At 44.5% G+C, this 19,834-nt stretch overlaps 2 protein-coding genes across 2 annotated transcripts; one reads left to right on the forward strand and one right to left on the reverse strand.

The window, feature by feature from the left end:
• On the forward strand, positions 1-5,203 carry HYI (hydroxypyruvate isomerase (putative)). The gene is made up of 2 exons (XM_036734764.1): positions 1-87; positions 2,010-5,203. Exon 2 carries the CDS (start codon positions 2,168-2,170, stop codon positions 2,993-2,995), a length of 828 nt encoding a protein of 275 aa, XP_036590659.1. The 5' UTR covers positions 1-87; positions 2,010-2,167; the 3' UTR covers positions 2,996-5,203.
• Positions 5,204-9,975: 4,772 nt separating this feature from the next.
• WDR73 (WD repeat domain 73) lies at positions 9,976-18,435 on the reverse strand. The gene is made up of 8 exons (XM_036734763.1): positions 18,344-18,435; positions 17,750-17,817; positions 17,342-17,427; positions 15,259-15,347; positions 14,114-14,178; positions 13,184-13,348; positions 12,203-12,571; positions 9,976-11,089 (listed from the first exon to the last, which is right to left on the reverse strand). Exons 1-8 carry the CDS (start codon positions 18,382-18,384, stop codon positions 10,854-10,856), a joined length of 1,119 nt encoding a protein of 372 aa, XP_036590658.1. The 5' UTR covers positions 18,385-18,435; the 3' UTR covers positions 9,976-10,853.
• Between the last annotated feature and the right edge of the window lie 1,399 nt (positions 18,436-19,834).

Genomic DNA, 19,834 nt, shown 5'->3' on the forward strand with positions numbered 1-19,834 from the left:
CTCTCGCGTTATCTGGGCCTCTACGGCTGGGGTACTCTGCGAATCGGCGGGGCAGGGTAGCGGTCAGCGCGCGGCACCTGGAGTCAGGTTAGAGTCCCGTCTCACCCACGTGGTAGTACGTGTCCCTGGCAAGCCACTTACCCTTTCTGAGCCTCTACCCCAGCTTTCTCACGTATAAAATCAAACCTAATGAGATAGCGTACTTGCTCCACCGGCTGCCCTAGGACATTTCGACTTCCTTGTAGACCTGTGAGCATCTCAGCCAGAGTATCCACAGTGAAACTCCTCTTTTCCCCCAAACCCACTCCTCGCCCGGACTTCAATCAACTTCCGCACATTAAACGGTGATCTTGTGTCAGGCGCTGTGATAAGTGATGGAGAGTCAAAGAAAGGCAAAAACAGCCCTTGACTCAAGGAGCTTCCATTCTAATGGGGGAAGCCATGTATAAATAAAATAAGTATATACTAGTATATTTACAGAGCAGCTAGAAGGCAGCCTTAGAGGGGAAGGCCCTAGAAGCCGGTGGAATAAATGAACAAGAAACAATTATTAGGTGCTTACTATGTACAAATCACTGTGATTTTGGGGATACGCATAGAAAAGGAAGATCGCCCTTGCTATCAAGTAGCTTACGTTCTGACCGGGGAGACAACGCTTAATGATTTCAGCTTCGAGTCTTGAATGGGATGGGGAGAAGCCCCCTGAAGAAGCAGGTCCAGTCTTTAAGGCAACCAGGGACATCCCTATTAATCTTTGTGATTATAGCTAATAGGGAACCACTGGAGTTTATTGAATAGCAGAGTTAATCATGGTTAATGATTAATTAAAATAATCACTTTGGAAGCTGTGTGGACTGGAGTGGGGGTAGGGAGGGAAAGGCAGTGAGACCAGTGAGGATCAATATCTGTGATACAGGCCTGAACGAGAATGGTGTTTATGTATTGAGGAAAGTGAACATGACAACATTTGGCAACTAAGTAGATATGTGAGGTGACTGTGAAGTTAAAGATGACCCCAAGCTTGTAAACAGGTAACTGCAAAGACCATTATGTCCTTGACATAAATAAGAAGGTTAAAAAGGGATAGGTTTGAGCTAAACACCAATGACCTCTAATATGAATATGTTGAGTTCAAGATGTTTAAGATGGAAGCATCCAATTTGAAATGTGCAATAAGCAACTGATGACCTAAGTTCTGGTCTGAAAGGTCATTCAAGTAAGCTCCTTTTTACCTCCAGAATCAAACCTAAACTCCTCTGTTGGCATTTAAAGCCCTTCACAGCCTGGTTACAATTTACCTCTCTAACCTTACTATATATTACTCCTCTTCACACACTTTTTGATACAGCAAAAATGGTGGCTTTCTTGACATCCCTCACACACAACTTTCAGCACCTCCCCTTCTGCACCTTTGCCTAGGCTCTTCTTCATGCCTGGAATACACTCCCTTCTCACCACAATATTCAATACAAATGCCACCTTTTGGCTGAGATCCTTGCTGATTTTCCTCACTCCCTTAGCATCTCCCCCATTACCTCGTATTTATTTTATATATCCTTATTTTCTATAAACTGGTATGTGCACTTATTTTCTCTTAGAAGAGAAGGCAGGGGCTGTCCAGTTTTTGCCTTTGTATCTCCAGAACCTAGCATGGTTGCCTGGCCCATATGATAGGTGCTCAATACACTCTTGTGGGATGATTGCAAACTTTAAAATGTTCTCTCCATTTCAGCTATTATTACTTACAGATCTGCTCAAATGACTGCTCAAAAAAATGTCAGTTTGAAATTACAAATCACTTGTGTGACCCTAGGTCTGTTCCCGTGTCTCCGCAAAACCTTCTTGGCTGCCCCTTACTGCAAATTGAATTGTTTTAAATTCCTGACTTCTTGTGTGACCCCCTGCCAAGTAATTTCATCTCTCCTTAGTTTCCTCATGTGTTTGAAAAAAAAAAATTAAAGGGGCCTGACTTGAGTTCCCTTCCATCTCTAAATCTGCGGTCTTTCCAGGCACCGGCTCCTCTTCACCCTCCCCCACGTTCTACCGGAGACTCGGGCAAAGGCCGGCCTAGAGAGGGGTCCAGAGGGCGCGAGACAAGGAGGGAAAGGCGGAGCAGAGCTCGGGCGAGCGTGGACCTTGGCCGGGGGCTGCGGAACCCAATACAGCCATGGCTCCTCTGCGCTTCGCAGCCAACCTGTCGTGGTTGTTCACGGAGCAGGGCCCAGCGCTGAGCGCTCGCCTCGAAGCCGCAGCCCGGGCTGGCTTCAAGGTGGCCGAGGTGGCCTGGCCGTACGCCGAGCCCGCGGCGCAGCTGGCGGCGGCGGCGCGGGAAGCCGAGCTGCAGCTGGTGTTGCTCAACACTCCGCCGGGGGCCACGGACCTCGGCGAGCTGGGGCTGGGCGCCGTGCCCGGGCGCCAGGACGCCTTCCGCGAGGGGCTGGAGCTGGCGGTCGCATACGCGCGGGAGCTCGGCTGCCCCCAGGTGCACCTGATGGCCGGCCGCGTCCCGCAGGGCGCTGAGCGCGCCGCAGTGGCCCGGGACATGGAGGCCGTGTTCGTGGAGAATCTGCGGCACGCCGCCGACGTGCTGGCCCGCGAGAACCTCGTGGGGCTCGTGGAGCCCATCAACAGTCGGCTTACGGACCCGCGCTACTTCCTGGACACTCCCGAGCAGGCAGCGGCCATCCTGCGCCGGGTGGACCGGCCCAACCTGCGGCTGCAGCTGGACATGTTCCACTGGCAGATCATGGGTGGGAACCTGACTGCCAATATCCGTACCTTCCTGCCCCTGATCGGGCATGTGCAGGTGGCCCAAGTCCCCGACCGCGGCGAGCCTGACAGCCCCGGAGAGCTCAACTTCCCCTACTTGTTCCAGCTGTTGGAGGAGCTGGGCTACACAGGCTACGTGGGCTGCGAGTACCGGCCCCGAGGGGACACCAATGAAGGTCTTGGCTGGCTGCGGGCCTATTGGGAGAGCCGGGGCGGGCAATGCTGAGAGCCTTGCAGATGACCCAGGTTATCAATGACCCTTCCATCTCCTACCTGCCCTACCACCCTACCCCCTAAGAAAGACACTACCCCACAAAACATATGTATGCGTCATCTCTTCTGAAAGAATGTTAAACTCCTCGATAACTGTTAATCTTAGTATCCCCTGTGCCCAGCCATGTGTGTGGCCTAATAAATACTGTTTGATTTGAAGAGCTTTTATAAAGCCTCTTAGCCATCTAGAATCTTAGAATTTTAGGGCTGGAGGGATCATAGAAAGGCCAGCCCCCTAACAGGTCCAGAATCAGAAATCATCTTCCAATCCAGTATCCCTTCAGCTGGAATTTCGAGAACTCAGGACTCCTAGGCCCAAGGGCAGTGATTTACAAATGCAAGGGGTACTACAGTGATTTACAAAACTTCAAGGGAAGGAGAGTGCTTTTTCTCCTAACTGCTCACTGTGGCTGAGCAGGAGTGGCTCTTCTTCAGGAGCTTGGAGAAGACTAACTGAATGAAGCTGCTGCTTGCTTCCTTGTAGGTGTCAGCAATCTAGGAGCTTGGTTGGATTTGTCCTCTTTCCCACACAGATTCAGGCTCTCTCTTATGGCATGACTTAGCTAATTATTTTGTCCTGTGGGTATGAATACTTTGCCCTACATTCTTTAGGCTACCTACTTACTCCACTACTGTGCAATCCCTGTACTGTTTTCAACCATGTTGACAGATTGTTGATCCTGTCCTGGGGTTGGGAAGCATTGACTGCCATGGAGAGGTCCATTCCTGGTTTGGATATTTGAAATTCTATTTCCAATGATTGAGGAATATCCACCTACCTAATTTTAGATTCTGTCTAGATCTCTACTAGAGTGAAGAATAAAAGGATAATGATGTACAGCTTACAGTCCTGTATGTAGGGAGCTTTGAACATTTCTACAAGCTAACTAATTTCAAAAGGCTCTTTTCTCCTTTATCAGCTTTGCTATCTAAGCATTTGCCTTTTCAAGAAAAAGCAGCACAAAACACCAGAAAATGATGGATACTCCTTGCATGGCTGAGACTTGGGTACACCCATTTAAATTTAATTTTCTGATTCCTGAATAATCATCCCTGAAGCACTTTCTGTATTTTCCCTTTCCTCTACTACCAGAACTTCTGCATCCTACAGTCCCTATCCAGGTGCATTCCTTATGAAGTCTGGCCTGCCTGGATGCTGTTGTCCTTCATGTCCCACGTGTATAAAAAATTTTGAGGAAGTTGGAGCACTTGCCATGATCTTGCTGCAGTACTTCACATAGCCTCCCAGTAACCCTAGGACCATTTATAATACAGGCATATTTGATACTTAGGTCCCTTCCATCCCTTAGAGCTCTTTGGTCAGGAACAAAGAGCAGCAGGGCACAGGGAAGGCAGCACTTACCTTGATGACAGAACTAAGCTTGAGATCTATTTCTGTAATTTACTAGCTCTGTAACTTGGAAAAATTCACAACTTCACATCAGGAAACCAGGATATTTGTCCTTTCTTCTTCATGGGTATTGTCAGGATCCAATCAAATAAATGTGAGAGTGTTTTTGCCAATAGTACATGCTATTAGAAAAGCAGCAGCAGATATGCTTCTCACAGCTATGAATTTGGGATGGATTCCCAACCAAAAAGGGGGTGTGTCAATTACAAAAGACAAAAGAAATAATTCTGATTTTGTAAGATTGAAAAGCTTTTTGTACACCCAATTAGCACATAGGATAAGAAGAGAAGTAATTGACTGGGGGTGGGGAACGGGGAATCTTTATTTCAAATATCTCCATTAAGATTTTGGTGAACAAAATATAAACAGACCACTAACATATGTATAACCAAAAGACATTCCCAAGAGATCACTAGTTAAAAAAAAATGGAAAAGTAGTTCCCAAAAGAATTGCAAACTATGAACAAGCACATGTTAAGAAAAATCTGAGCTTAACCTCATGCCCAGCAAATTGGCAAAGATAACAAAAGAAGGGAATAGTCAAAGTTGGGAAGCCTGTGGAAAGAAAAGCACGCTGAGGCATTCGTTGCTGGCAAAACTGTGAAGCCATGAAGTGGAACAATTATTCTGGGGAACAATTTGTAATTATGCAAATAAAAGGCTAATATGTCCAAACCACTGAACCCAGAGTTTCCACTGCTGGGCAATATATGTCAATAAAGACTGACCCCCCAAAAAGGGCTCCAAATACACCCAAATATTTTTAGCATCATTTTTTTGTGTAGCAACGACTTCGAAACAAAGGAGATGTCCACTCATTAGGGAATTTGGCTAGTCAAACTGTGGTACATGAATGCAATGGAGTATTATCGTGCTGAAAATTACAATTAGCATGAAGAATACAGAAAAAGCATGGAAAAGCTGATGATATGAACTGATACAAAGTGAAGAACCAGGAATACAATATTGCAATGACTGCAACAATGTAAATGGAAAGAACAACTACAAAGCAAGGCCCCAAAGAGATTTAAGGCACTTTCTCTACTCTTTTCCAGAAGCCTGGGTCCATAGTTATGGAATATTACATTGTGACGATTAAAAAGATTTGAGAGAGATAGTTTCTGGGTAATTTAACAATTTTATTAATAAGGCCAGCAGGTCAATAATAAAAGGATGGTCATTTAGCCCTCTCTCTCAGACCAACGACAATCGTGGTAGCAGGCTCAGTTTACCTACCCTTCCAAGAGTAGGTGCAAAATGGGCTGAGAGTGACATCATGGCATCCTTAGAGAAACTATCTCTATACTCAGACCACCTCCAGCCTCTGGCTACCTAGACAAAAGGCTCTATCTCCACCCAAGCTTGATTGGAACACAATGGGATTCCCCACCTTAGATGAAATTCCTTATAAGGTTTGGGGATCAGACCAAGATTAAGAAAGTTAATTCAATCTCATTATCAGTAATGTTTTTCAAAAGACTGAACTTAAAATCAGGACTTTGGAAGAAGAGGAGAGCTCTGAATCTCCCCAAAATATTGGCTATTAATAATCGTTCTCCCAACATGTAACAACATTTTTTCAGTGTGTTGATCAGACTTAATTCTTTTCCTCTTTTTCTTTAAAAAAAAAGTATTTGTTACAAGGAATGGCTCTCTAGAATTAAGGAAGTAGAAATCCTAGGTAATATAAAGATCTATTTTTAAAAATTGCAAATGCTATTAAATGAAGGTATTATGATTGTTACTGGACACGCTTCATTTTGCAGATGAGGAGACAAAAGTTCAAAACCATACAGTAAGTGCTAGAGTTGGGCCTTGAACCCAGGTCCTGATAATCCCATCACACCATAATGCTTCTCTTTTATCTCTGGGTAGCAGAAATGAGATGATTCTAGTGAGATGGCAGAGTAAGTGGTGTTAACTATGCCCAGCCCTCCTTTATCATCTCAAGACAAAAATGAATGTGCCAAATAAAGTCAAACACCACACGAGAAAAAGGAGGGAGCATAGGATAATAGATTTAGAATTGGAAGGGTCCTTAAAGGCCATTTAGTTCAACCATCATATTTTAGAAATGAGCTAACTGAAGTTCAAAGAAGGTATCTTGCCTAGGGTCACATAGCTAGTAAGTATCTGAGGCAGAATTTGTACTTACATCCAGCGTCCTATCCACTGGGTGCATGGAAATGCATGGAAAGGAAATTAATCACAATGCCCAAATGTAAGCGAAGAAATCAGGAGGCATGTCCAAAAACCCGGAGGAAAAAAGTAATTCAGCACACCCTTGAAATATCCTTCCATGTCAGGATGAGCAGAAACAAACACAAGAAAGTAAGCTTCTAAAGAGATTAACTGCCCTCTATCTAATGCAAGGGGGCCAGTATTTCTTTTTTTTTTTAATTATTTTTCCCAATTACATGTAAAGACAATTTTTATATTCATTTTTTAAAATTCTGAGTTCCAAATTCCTTTCCTCCCCACCAAATGGTAAGCAGTTTGATATAGGTTATACATGTCTAGTCATGCAAAAATCAGTCTTATTGTGAAAGACACAGACCCCCCCTCAAAAAAAATAAAGAGGGACCAGTATTTCCCAGAGGGATTAGAATCCTTCACCATTCATACTGAAGGCCATGGGCAGAAAGGAGAACCCATCAAAAATTAAGTGTCTAGCAACATAGCAACTTGAGTTGTGACCTATAAAGAAATTCTGCAGAGAAAGTAACATGAACTTGAGATAAAAGGAATTGCCAAAATGAATAGGAAAATCCATAGCCCAGAAAGCAAGCTTCTTCTCTGGCAAACAATTACGTCTGACACATTCACACAGAATTGTCAGAGGTTTAAGGCTAGTTAGAACCGTGACCAGTATGCCATTATCTCCCTGAAAGTTTTGCCTTGGTATTTTTTGGGGGGTTGGTTCTGCTTATAGATTATTCCCATTAGGAGTCATCTAGAACAAAAAACGAGATGAGGGGAAGCTTAGGAGAATGAAATAAATGCAGATTCCCAAGTTTAACCTTAAAGACTAGGGAATTAAGCAATCTGAATTCCTCAAAAAACAAAAATCTTTTGGGACTACTTGCAAATTCACAAATACTTTAAGAATTTGAAAATGGGGGAGCTAGGTGGCACAGAAGCTAGAGCACTGCTCCTGGGTCAGGAAGACTGGAGTTCAAATCCGGCCTCAGACACTTGACACAACCTGTGTAACCCTGGGCAAGTCACTTAACACTGATTTCCTTGTGGAAAAAAAAAAAAACCCATACACAAAAAATTTGAAAGTGAAATTTCCGGAGGAAGAGTAAGCTCTAACTTGGATTTTTTCAGGTTTAGAATGGAGACAGGGATGACTACTCAGATTGCAAAAGTGAATATATCATAAAGAAGAAGCATAAGTTCTAAGTGAACTTTAACACCTGACTCAAAATCGATATCATCGTCACATGCAACCATGATCTCGTTGCATGATATATTAAAAGTAGGACTGAACATCCAAACAAAATATGCAGAAGTTAGAGAATTAATCTTCTACGCCACCAAAGATCTAGATCCCCTAGGCTGTCAAATCATCAATGTAATAGAAGCAGGCATGAACCTTGGGGATCGCTTAGACAATTGTTTATTAACTTTGTTAACAAACAATTACTATGAGGGTGATGGACAGTGATAGCCTGGTGGCTCAATACCTTTCTGAGCACAGATACTCAATCCACCAGCTGAGTCAGGATGGCACAGCGGACCTCAGTCAATTTCTGGACGCTAGTAATTACAATCCCCTGCTTACAACAGGCAATACAAGCAGTTCCACAGGGGGAACTCACCAAAGGGAGAATTGGCCTCTTTGTTGCTTTCTGCAGTCTATTTCTCCCAAAGCTCATTGTGGGAGAGCTTGCATGTAATTGAAAAAGTAATGGGCCAAATTTAGGTCCATTCGGACCCAAGGCCTCACAGAGTTCCAACAAGCCTGGATATCCACAGCCACTATGAAAATTTATTCACCATAAGGCAGCAGGGTTTTCTCTTAAAGTTTGTTCTTATACACCAGGGCATTCAGCAGCAGGCAGGTCACGATGTTGCAGATTCAATTATCACCACATCAGTGGCTCAGGCCCACTTTGCTGGTTTATTAATCGTTAAAACTGTGCTAGATCACATTTTACTCCTCACTAAAGATGGAGTTGAGCTACATCCATTGGCATGAGACAGGGGCCTGCAGAATGAACTAGATGGCTTCAGGCATCCTATCAAAGAAACATTCTGGGACAGAATCTATTCCCCTTATGCCAGACTTCTAAATCTGGCTGGGGCAAACCAACTTGACCACAGATTTTAGACGCAACTTTCTGTAACTGCAATAGGTGTAGCTTCCACCCATGGGAGCACACTTATCAGAGTAAACCTGGATGAGAGATACCAAGCTCTCAGGGAGTCAGCACATGAAGCTAAGAGCAAGCTCAGGTGATGCTGAGAAATGCTAGAAGTCAAACATCTCAAGCTTGCAAAGGAAGATGAAGAGATCATCTCAGAGTTCCACCAGCAGAAGAATGAGATCAGCATACATCAGTGAAGGGAGGTTGCCAAAGCTAGACAAGACTTACTTGAAAAACTTAAAGTGCAACTGGCCCCCAAACACACAGGAGAACAAAAAAAGAGCCCCTTATTGGTTCAACAAAGAACTGAGTTACTAGGGGAGACCGTGACTCACCCTAGAACAGAATTACAATTAGTCGGACCCACAAGCTTTAAAACATCAACCTCTCTGGTGATACCACCTAGGCCACCACCCACCAATCTTCAATTATTACCACCTTTATTCCAGAAAAGTTACTCTACCCTCCCAATAGCTGGAAGTGAAGATAAAGGAACAACCCCTGAGCCCTGCTGACTTAGATGAGTATTTTAAGGATGAAACCCTCCAATTGGCAGGCACACCATAAGAATGAAAGGAACTCACTGGTTCTGGATGCAAGAAGACACCCATCCCCAATGCAGACATTGAAGATTCTGAAGGTGCCCAACCACCTAAAGTACCTCCTGAATCCAAAGGTCTACACACCCCTTATTAACAGCATCTTCAAACACCCCTATCTTCTCCAAGACCAACCAGCCAATCTCTACTTAAGCTGGAATCCACAAAAAAAATTCCCAAGCTATGTAGCTTTATGCCACTGCAATGAAACTGGCAAAGACTTATACCTGACCACCTTCACTTCGGTTTTTCCAGACATGATGATTTCAGATGAGCTTTGGAAGGAGGTCTACCCAGCCAAGGATGGTACCCCAGCAGGGCATGTGCCAACAGCCAAAGAACTTGTAACATGGACTGACCTTTCTAATGACCTGCGTTACAAAGCCCTCACGGAAGGCCCCAAAACATTTGATTAAGGAAAAAAAAAAAGCAAAAGAAATTTCCTTCCCGCAGAAAAAATTTCTCAAGACCAAGGGGACAGAAACTTTGCAGACTGAAAAAAAAAAACACCTTAGAATAACTACAATTAAGAAAACAGAAAGACACATGGTAGAAATAAGCTTCAGTTACTTACTAACAATAATTTGTATACAAAACACATCATGCGAGTTATGATCAAGAGCAAGTATAACTGGAGGTGGGCTGATCACATAGCGAAAATCAAGAAAAGAGTTGAACAGTGCCAAATGGCATATATAAATGGCAATATAAAACGGAAGGCCTTCAAGATGTTAGATCCTCTGTGGGACACACTAAGGAAAATATGGTCAAGAATTACAAAGAATAAAAGGCCAAGAGAGATATGATCAGTGGCAGGAGTACCCATACCAATGAAACCACAGAGCTTTCAAAGTAACAAAAGTCATGTGACGAGCAGCTTATTACTGAAAGCACCATCCAAGCAAATACCAGATGGGTAAAATGGTAAGTACCTGCCTGACCTAGGCAGGGGAATCCTGGCAAGCCATAGAAGGGGCATATGGTGAAGAGAGGGTATTGTAGGGTAGTACCTACCAGGGGAGGGGGGAGAAACGGTGGCACCTGACAGCTGGATGAGACCACTACTTTTCCAGATCCACTAACATATTATAATTCTCCTACCACAGACCTTTGATGTACAAGGATTTACATTCAATTACTGTATATTTCCCAAGGCATGCTACTGTTCTTGGTTAGGTCAAAGGACAGGGATAGACAGATGGGTTTTGAGCCTTTACCTTCCTGGCAGTGCCACGTATACCACTGTCATCTTAATTTCAAGAAAATAAACCAATTCCCTCATAACTGCCAAACAGGATATTAAAATCCTTGCTCCTTACATGCAGAGATGAGATTTACAGCCCTTCCCTTTCAATCTTTACAACACAGGAAGTGAGCTCAGACTAGTAACATGGGAACGTCTGGGCCTCTTCCTTCCTTTAACTGGGATCAACGGGCATTGCAAGGATCCATCCAATCCCACACATGCAAAGATGCATCAACTGCTGCAGACAACAACGTCCTTGGTTTACTGGGGTGCCAGGAATGTGTGGTGACCAGTGGAAGCACATCCTTCTCAGTCCCATCCATGAAAAGATGTCCTTTATGAATGAAGACTGGTTCGACACAGCTCCCATTTCTCTCCCAGGACGTGGTATCATAGATCTCGACAGTCCCATCAAAACCTAATGAGCACAGAAAAGATTTAATAAACAAACCAGGTAAAACAATATTAGGCTTTCTTTAAAGTTTTCCATGACATAGAGCTAGCCACAAGATGCTGAATCTACAAATGAAAGATTTCCTAAAATGCATGTTATCATCTTCCCTAAATCAAGGTAGTCAGTAACCTCACCAAGTACATCAAAGTTGTCTGAAAACTCTTTCAGCCGTTAGCCCAACAAAAGGCCAGGGCTGGAAAGGACATCTAATGCAACCTCCTCCTCTTACACAGAACAGGCCTAATGCTCAAATATTCACTGATAGGGCTAAAGTTATCCAGTAAGATGGTGGCAGGACCAGGACCAAAATCAGGTCTCCTGACTCCTTATTCAGTGTTCCTTCCACTACATCAAGCTGCCTTTTATGACTAAAACATGGACCATAAGAAAACTGGATGGGAAAAACAATGATGGCCCAATAAATACTCAGGTATCAACTTCAGGGCATCTATGCCTTTAAGACTGGATTATTTTAAAACTGGAAAAGCCACTGACCACATCCATGACTCAGAATGTTATGTACAGCAGAGAACAGAATGAACTGGGAGTCAAGATATCTGTTAGTCTCTAACTCTTCTCTAGCAGTTAAGAAAATTAAGGACCCTTGTGGAAGAAACAAAAACAAACAAAACTCCAGAGTGTAAAGAGAAAAGACATGAACCTACCTCCCAGAGATTAGAACAATCCTCACAGCCCAGTCATACACACATACAGACTGCGCCAAAAGCCTTAGTGCAACTTGAAGCTGTTAAATCTTAAGAGCCTAAAAGTTTTACTAGCTTAAGACCACAACAAGGCTTCTGGAGCAGACACACACACACACCCCGTCATCTCTAGCACCTAGCAGACCTAGGACCCCAGAGATCACAAAGCTGAGGACAATCCTCCTGCCACTTCCATGTTTCCTAGTTCCCTTGTAGGCTGCCTATTTTTTTAAAAAATGGTTGGTGGGTGGGTTAATTGGAGAGTTTGTGGTAGGTAAATTTTAACTCTTGGGGGCAAACAGAGTGTGAAACCAAAAGCTTAAGGAATCACCTAGAAAGTAAAGGTAAGCCAGATATGCAGCCTCAGAAGTACCTGAAATGGCTAAGTAGCCATCTAGAGAAGGAGCCCAGGTTACCCTCAGCAAATCCCAGTCTGTGCTGGGTGCAGAAACTGGGCACTGCACTGTTGTCACCGGATGGTCAAGGTCCCTTAGGTCTGTGAGCTGAAGCTGCCCAGTTGAGGACAGACTGGCAATGGTGGGGGCTGGCCTCTGCCCACTGGTTTGAAGTGCAGCACACCACCACTCCCCACTAGGTCCAGGATTTGAGGCAGCCCGCTTTGTATCACCCAGCTTCTGGCGGATGTCCACAAGCCCCAGTTGTCCCGAAGCACAGCAGAAGATAAATGTATCTGCATCCAATACTTGCAAACTGCTTATCTCATCTTCACTATCACTCCCACCTGGAAGGTCAAAATGAGAAAAGAAACTCAGTGGATATGCTGTTGAACGGCAGCAAATCAAGTGCCCATCTCAATTCTGACAGCCAAGAGCTGAGGGGGTAAAGACAGATTCTCCCTCCTAGTACTCCTACAAAATACAGACCTGGTGTCTAGGATAAGAAGGTGCCTCAGTACTAGCCTCTCATAAAAAGAACAGCCAGGCAGCGGGCACACTTTCTCTGGCAAGGATGGATCAAAAAATCTTTGGGGGCAAAGTGGAAGGAAAGTAGCAGGATCATAGATTTAAAATTGGAAGAGACTTTGGAAGATCAATTCATCCATCTAGTTAATTTTGCAGATTAAGAAAGAGAAGGGAATTTAAGTGACTTGACCAAAGTAAGGAGTAAGAAGCAGAGCCCCAGGATTTGAATCCAGGTTCTCTGACTCCAAATCCAGAATTCTTTCCTCTGTACTACATTGCATTTCCTTCTATAATTGGTCAAGCATGAAGGACATCGGTTTCATGAAGTGCTTTGAGCACTATGAAGGAGACATGCCATAGAAAGTCAGGGATTAAGGCACTGGTAGCTCTCTCTGGGAGACAGATGCAGGGTGAGAGTATCATTTCAGTACCTGACACGTAGAGAGTGTTCTGGGACTCCAGCTCAGTAATGTGCAGATCACTGACCCTGGCCCCATGAAGGACTCTGGGAACCTTAGAGCCAAGGACTGCAATCTTGGGACAGAGGCTACTTTTTGCCCCATGAGTAGCAATGGTACTCACAGCTTTAATCATATCTGGAGGAAGAAAAGCAAAATATCAACAAAGATTACTCTACTGGCACACTTCCACATGCTAAAGGAAAAAATGGAGTGAATTTTTAACAGAAATCGTTTAGATAAAAATAAAGTGTAAGGAAGGTCTTGACAGAGATGATAAACAATGGAATAGATTGCCAAGGAAGGGTATGCTGGCTGTCTCCCTCTCTGGAGATATATATACATGTTCAAGGAACCCTCATACATCTGAGCTGCATTAGGTATCAATCTTTCGGGAGGCAGCACAACCTTCTTTTTCCCTGTGACTGTGGAAGCTCTGGGCAAAGCCTAATAGTTTCGGAAAGCATGCGAAGGGCAGGGCAAGTATACGCCTACTTAGTGATCTGAATTGAATCCTAGCAATAAAATAAAAAAGGGTTGAAATACAACAGCTAGAATAACGGGCACAGAAACTGACGGTAGCAAGGAAGATTGAGGAAAAAAATGGAAATCATCCACGTTGGGAAGACAAGGTGGCGTGGTAGCCTCCTGGTCAAAATAAAACAAAGCAAGGAACAACAAAAACCTGGGTTCCAGCCCTGGCTCTACCGCTTCCTGTGTGACTGGAGCACGTCACTTACCATCTCAGAGCTTCGGTTTCCTTATCTATTAAATGGAAATAATATTTGTACTAGCTACTCCATAGGGATGTTATAAGATGCTTTGTAAAATTGTAAAGTGTTATATCAATGAGCCCTAATTTTCCATGATCTTATTTGGAAAAAATCTCCTGAAATCACTTACCACTGTCTTCTGCAACCTGCCACACCTGTAGAGAATCACCGGGTGGGCCACTTGTTACCAGCAGCCTATGGAAACAAGTGGAGATATTATGCCAGGCTCTACAGCCTGCCCCTTTCATGGTTTTTGACTTCTTGACCCATATAATCCATGTTTGCTCCTAATGCACCTCTTGGAATCTCAAAATTTTAGACAGTAGATATTGTTGTCCAGTTGTGTCTGCCTCTTCATGACTCCATTTGGGGTTTTCTTGGCAGAGATATTGGAGTGGTTTGCCATTTTCTTCTCCAGTTCATTTTACAGATGAGGAAACTGAGGCAAACAGGATTAAGTGACTTGTCCAGGGTCACACAGATAGTGTCTGAGGCCAGATTCAAACTCAGAAGGATGAGTCTTCCTGACTTCAAGCCCTGCACTCTATCCCTTGTGCCATCTAGCTGCCCCAAGACATTAGTGATCAATTCTTTTTTGTAGAGGTAAAGAAACTTTACTACTAAAGTGACCTGCCTAAGGTCCCATAGCCAGTTAGGGACAGTGCTGGGACTAGAAGCATAACCTCCAGTCCACTGCTCTTTCCATATTAACTTCTCTAAAAAAAGTAAAAACCCATATGCACAATAAAATCACCAAAGTGGAATTTGAACGTGACCAAGAAAATCTTTTAATCTACAAAATGAGCTAGTCAGACAAACCTTGCTATAAATATTTTCTCAATCCTGTCTCCAACAGCCTACCATGGCTCTCTCTTCTGCTCCTTAGGTACATCTTTGTAGTCTTTCATTCCCTTCTGTCCTGCATTCATTCTCTAAGGCACATCTAGATTCTATTAAATGAGTCAAATAAGAGGGTGTATTGGGGGAGGGGCATAGGGAAAGGAGTAGCAAAAGCGGAGAGGAGATATACACACAAACACCTCCTCATATTTTCAAGCTCTACTCTGACAAGAACTATGCTGTCACCTCTGTCCCTTCCCTTCTTTTGATATAGAGGTAGGGAATTATAAGCGATGAATGCTGTATGTGTTGTCAAAGGTGTCAGTTGGCTTTACTTAACTGTTTTTCTTTGTTTCAAGGATATAAAAAACAATATGCATCAATAAACCATTTTTAGAAGAATTAAATTATGTGGGGCACAGAGCTGATTTATACCTGGTCTCTGGCACATGCTTCAGGTTGTAGACAGGCTTGTCTGAAAATCCCCCGTGTGTCATCCTGAAATCTCTTTCTGGGCATAAGCCCTAAAACACAAATAAAAAGTCAATTAGCTGCTCCCTGACTTTTGGATGCTTCTTACAGATGACTTCCATGACACCAATAACCTCACACAAACAAGGAGAAGGTGCACACCTGGAGGAAGATTACTGCCTTTTTGCTGCCTTTTCCCCAAGGTGTCTTACCAGAGGTTCCTGCCGGTAGGTAGGGAAACCCTTAAGTCTCAGAGTGGAATGCTTAACAAAAGTTAGAAGTGGGGAGGGTTATGGCTAGAAGGAGAAGGTCAGTATAACAGATAAATGCAGCTAGAGGAGTTAAGGGTTGGGGAACCTAGGAGAGGCAAGGTCGGATTTTGTGACCTCATCTCGCATTGAGAAATGTAACCCAGCCCAGCATTTCAGAAGTCAAAGGGAGCTAAGAGAGTTGCCCGGGTGATAGTAAATAGCTAATTAGTATGAAAACATTCTCCAAGGTTTTAAGTATGCTGTAATTTGTACTGTTTGTCTCTCTTGTCCTAGGAAAAAAACACATCAAGAGAGTTCTTTGTTTCACATCCAGCTAAACCGTTTCCCCAGCCCTTTCTGCTGTAGTGTAAACCTTATATTCCAAATCCCTCTCGACAGCCATGAAGAAAGTGAGCTACTTGCTGTTAATCATAGAAAAATGGTACATATAGGCAAGCTAGTATGAACAGCTCTACCTTATCCATATCAGTGTAAAAGCTTACAGCCCAACCTAGGCTGAAACATTTGGGGACAATCCATAACGCTACCTGTTACTTGGGAATCAATCAATAAGAAACTGAAAAATATAGTCTCTGACCTCAAGGAACTCACATTCTAATGTGGGACTCAACACGCAAACAACTACGTACATACAAGAGCTATCTATCTATCTATCTATCTATCTATCTATCTGTCTGTCTGTCTATAGAGAAAGAGACAGACAGAGAGAGATGAGGGAAGAGAGAGAGAGATGTAATTTCAGAGGGAATTTCACTGTTATGTGTGAAGCGGAAGGGATAAAGAAGAGTAAGAAAGGCCTCCTGCAAAAGAAGGGGTTTGAGTTGAGTCTTGAAGGAAGCCAGAAGCTGGAAATAGGGAGAGAGAACGTTCCAGGCATAGGGGAAAGGTAGTAAAAAGGCACAGAGCCAGGGGATGGGGAGTCACATATAAGAAATAACAATAAGGTCACTGTCATCAGATCACAGAATGCATGGAGCTAATCATTTCGGATTGTTGCTGTTGTTTGTACCAGTTGTCTAGAATTAGAGATGCCTTCACTACTACTGAAAAGGCAGAATATACACACATCAGTACTATTTCCCAAAGTTGGAGGAGAAGCAACTGGTTAACTGGATAAAAAGACAGTTATACCCCATTCTCCCCACAAGTGGGTCCTTCCAAGATGCGAAGGGGAGATACTCGAGAATGCCATGAGGAAGAAAATCTGGGTCTGTAGGCCCACTTCAGAAGGATTTCATTATTAGGCCTAGACCGGGATGATGAATGGACATTTAGGACAGGACGGATGGAATTTGGAAACAAATATCCCCCAGGACTTCATATACACTTAATGACCATCCCTGTTCACATCCATCTTCATTCCATGCCTCCTTGCTGTAGCTTTCACCCTGGAGCCTTTGGCTCCTAAGTAGAGAGAGTTCTTTATCTCTAGGCTGAACTGAACCTGGCTCACCAACATATTCATGCTTTGTGACCCTGCTTTCCCCCCTCCTACTTTAAGCTCTCCTAAGGACTTTCAATTAATTATCCTTTCAATTTCCCAGACCAAAACACCTCTCCCCTATACTATATACTGTCTTCCCCAATTAGAATATAAGTTACTTAAGGGCAGAAACTCATTTGCTTTCTATATTTGTATATCTAGCATTCAGCAGAGTGCCTAGTACATCCTAAACCACTTAATAATGACTTTTTCGTTCATTCAGGCCCTAAAGGCTGCCCTCTACTTCTACAATAACTTTGGAGGTGAAGAAGCAGTTCAATTTCCAATATACCTGGTTTTCAGCACAGAGTTTGGGGGGTAAAAGAAGGTGCAGTACTTCATTTCTTTTCTGACTTTCACAGCCCGCAACATATACTCCTATAAGGGAAGCAAAAAACGTCAGCAAATATATCTTGAAGACCAAAGCTAAGTACAGAAACACCCTCCACACCCTGAAAATTCTGAGTAGGGGCAGCCACTCCATCATAACATTAGCCAGCAAGACATACAGTAGCCAGGGATGGAAAACACAGGTATCATAAAAGCAATGGCATGAAACTGTTTCCAGGACATGCCAATGGTCAGGAAACTGGGTCTGCAGAACCCTGTGCGCCAGCTGGTGAGCAGCACCAACCTGTTCCTTTAGGAGGGTACCTAAGGGGCATTTATTCCCACGGTGGGCAATGGGGAGTTAGGTCACCTTGGTTATCAGTCCACTCCAAGACTCTGGTGGGACCCGGCAGCTCAAATGCATGGAGATCTCGGTACCTAAATGAAAACAAACAGCAGCACGATGCTGTGAAAAGCACTGTGTGCAGTCAAAACACCTGGGATCGTTGGAGCGCCAGGTCTGCCTTTTCTTTGCTTTGTGCCCAATAACAGGCCCTTTCAACTGAGTCTGGTTTCCTCCCAGGATAAGCCCGAGGGAAGCACTTACAAACCTCATTATAAATACGAACTACTGTTTCTGTGGTTATCATTAGCTTTATGCAATTTCACCACCATTAACCTCGTGTCTACAAAGTGCTTTTTCTCCCGTCTACGCCCGGCAGGATTTTATTTTATGCCCATCGTACAGATGGGGACGTTGAGGCTTCAGGGCTACTTGGTGAAGAGTAACTGACCCCACGCGCCGGCTCACGGACCCGAGGCCGGGGCTGTCTGGCCTCTCGGCCCCAGCGCACGGAAGGCGGCCAGAGTTCGCCCGGACTTCCCCTAGGGCCGCTAGGCCGGCCCCCGGACGCAGCTGTCCTACCCTCCCGCCCCGCTTCGCCCGCTCCCCCGCCCGCTTTACAAGCGTAGAGAGTCCACGAGCCAATCTGCAGCCTCATCCATGCTCCCCGCAGCCTCCAGAAGCTTCCTGCCCGCACACGCGAAAGCCGATCGCTCAGGCGGAGACGTAGGAACATGGGCGGGCCCCGCCAACTGACCGTAACCCCGCCCCCCCTCGTCCTCTAGCCCCGGACCCTAGGAGCGTGGTGAAAGGACGCCGACGTGGGAAGAGGAAAAGAGGCCCGCGAAGCCAAGGGGTGTGGCCTCCGAGTGGGTCCTCCCCCGGAGAAATCAAATGAGCTGGGGGAGGGGACCTGGCCCTCTCTGGACTGCAAAAGTCCCAGCATTTAGAACGTTAGCGGTCCCCTAGACGTCCAACCCCATCGTACAACCTGAATCAACTGAGAAGGTGACGAAATGATTAAGGCGGCAGAGCCATCGGCACCCTTGATTAGGATTGGATCACTTTCCACTTTGGAATACTAAGACTCACAAAATCTTGGAATGTTAAAGGGACTTTAGGGATCACCTTATTTTTCAGGTGGGGAATCTGAGGCTTGGGGAGGAGAAGTATATATACACAGTCAGTGACGGGAAATGGCTTGCTCACCAACGCACAATTTGGGTCAGAGCAAGGATGAAAACTCAGACCCATGACTCCCAGTGGGGCAGCCCTTCTTTGCTGTTCAGTCGTGTCCAACTCTTTATGACCCTGTGGAGCAACTGTTCATGGGGTTTTCCTGGCAAAGATACCAGAGAGGTTTGCCATTTCCTTCTCCAATTTTATGCTGGCAGTGGGTGCCGGGAGATTGGATGGCCAGAACCCTTCCTCTCCTGCCCGAGGGGCTGTCACAATCTCTACTTTTCTGAAGACCTATCCCTCTATGCAGGCCGAACCTGATTGCTGAGGGGAGAGCGTGCTGGCCAGTAAGGTCCTACAAGGGTGGGATGGAGCATATCAGAGCACAGCAAAGGCCTTGGTGCATGGTGTGAATGCTTATTGGCTGACTGACACCACCCTTGGTTCCTCATCAGAAAGACCACTCTGGTTGCCATGGAGCCTGTAGGACACAGGAGAGCAGCATTCTTCTATGGGGAACTTCCTAGCTGGGGAGAGTCAAAGACAGAGTTTCCTAGCAAGCCATAGTTGGGAGGGTGAAGAAGTAGGAAACACAGGAGCCAATTTGTCTTTAAAAAGCCATGGCCTGATTTGGAGCCCACCTCTTCTTATCTCACACCCTCTCTTCCTCACCCCATTGGTGAGATTTCCACAGGAATGGCTAAAAGGAGAGGTCCACACATTCTGTGCAAAGAATAAGGTTTTATTCACAACCTCAGGAAGGATGCAGAAAAAAAAATATACAGGGAGACATCATTTGTGTCTTGAAGAACAGTGATAACAGTGAGTGACCTCAATCAAAGATTATGGTAATGATGTAGCAACAACAAAACACTGAAATTACTCTTCATCAGACTGTGGCAGTAGCTCCTAAGGGCCATGCTCTGAACTCTG

Source organism: Trichosurus vulpecula, chromosome 8, assembly GCF_011100635.1.
Source record: "Trichosurus vulpecula isolate mTriVul1 chromosome 8, mTriVul1.pri, whole genome shotgun sequence".
In the NCBI taxonomy this organism is placed as follows: Eukaryota; Metazoa; Chordata; class Mammalia; order Diprotodontia; family Phalangeridae; genus Trichosurus; species Trichosurus vulpecula.

What these genes read in the sequence shown, in the direction of transcription:
- HYI (XM_036734764.1), top strand. Translation starts at nt 2,168, where the DNA reads ATGGCTCCTCTGCGCTTCGCAGCCAACCTGTCGTGGTTGTTCACGGAG.
- WDR73 (XM_036734763.1), bottom strand. Translation starts at nt 18,384, where the DNA reads ATGGATGAGGCTGCAGATTGGCTCGTGGACTCTCTACGCTT. An exon ending in GGAGTGGACTGATAACCAAG is followed by an intron (nt 17,428 to 17,749) that starts GTGACCTAACTC and finishes CTTCCCTTATAG; the next exon opens with GAGTATATGTTGCGGGCTGT. An exon ending in GAACACTCTCTACGTGTCAG is followed by an intron (nt 12,572 to 13,183) that starts GTACTGAAATGA and finishes TTGACCTTCCAG; the next exon opens with GTGGGAGTGATAGTGAAGAT.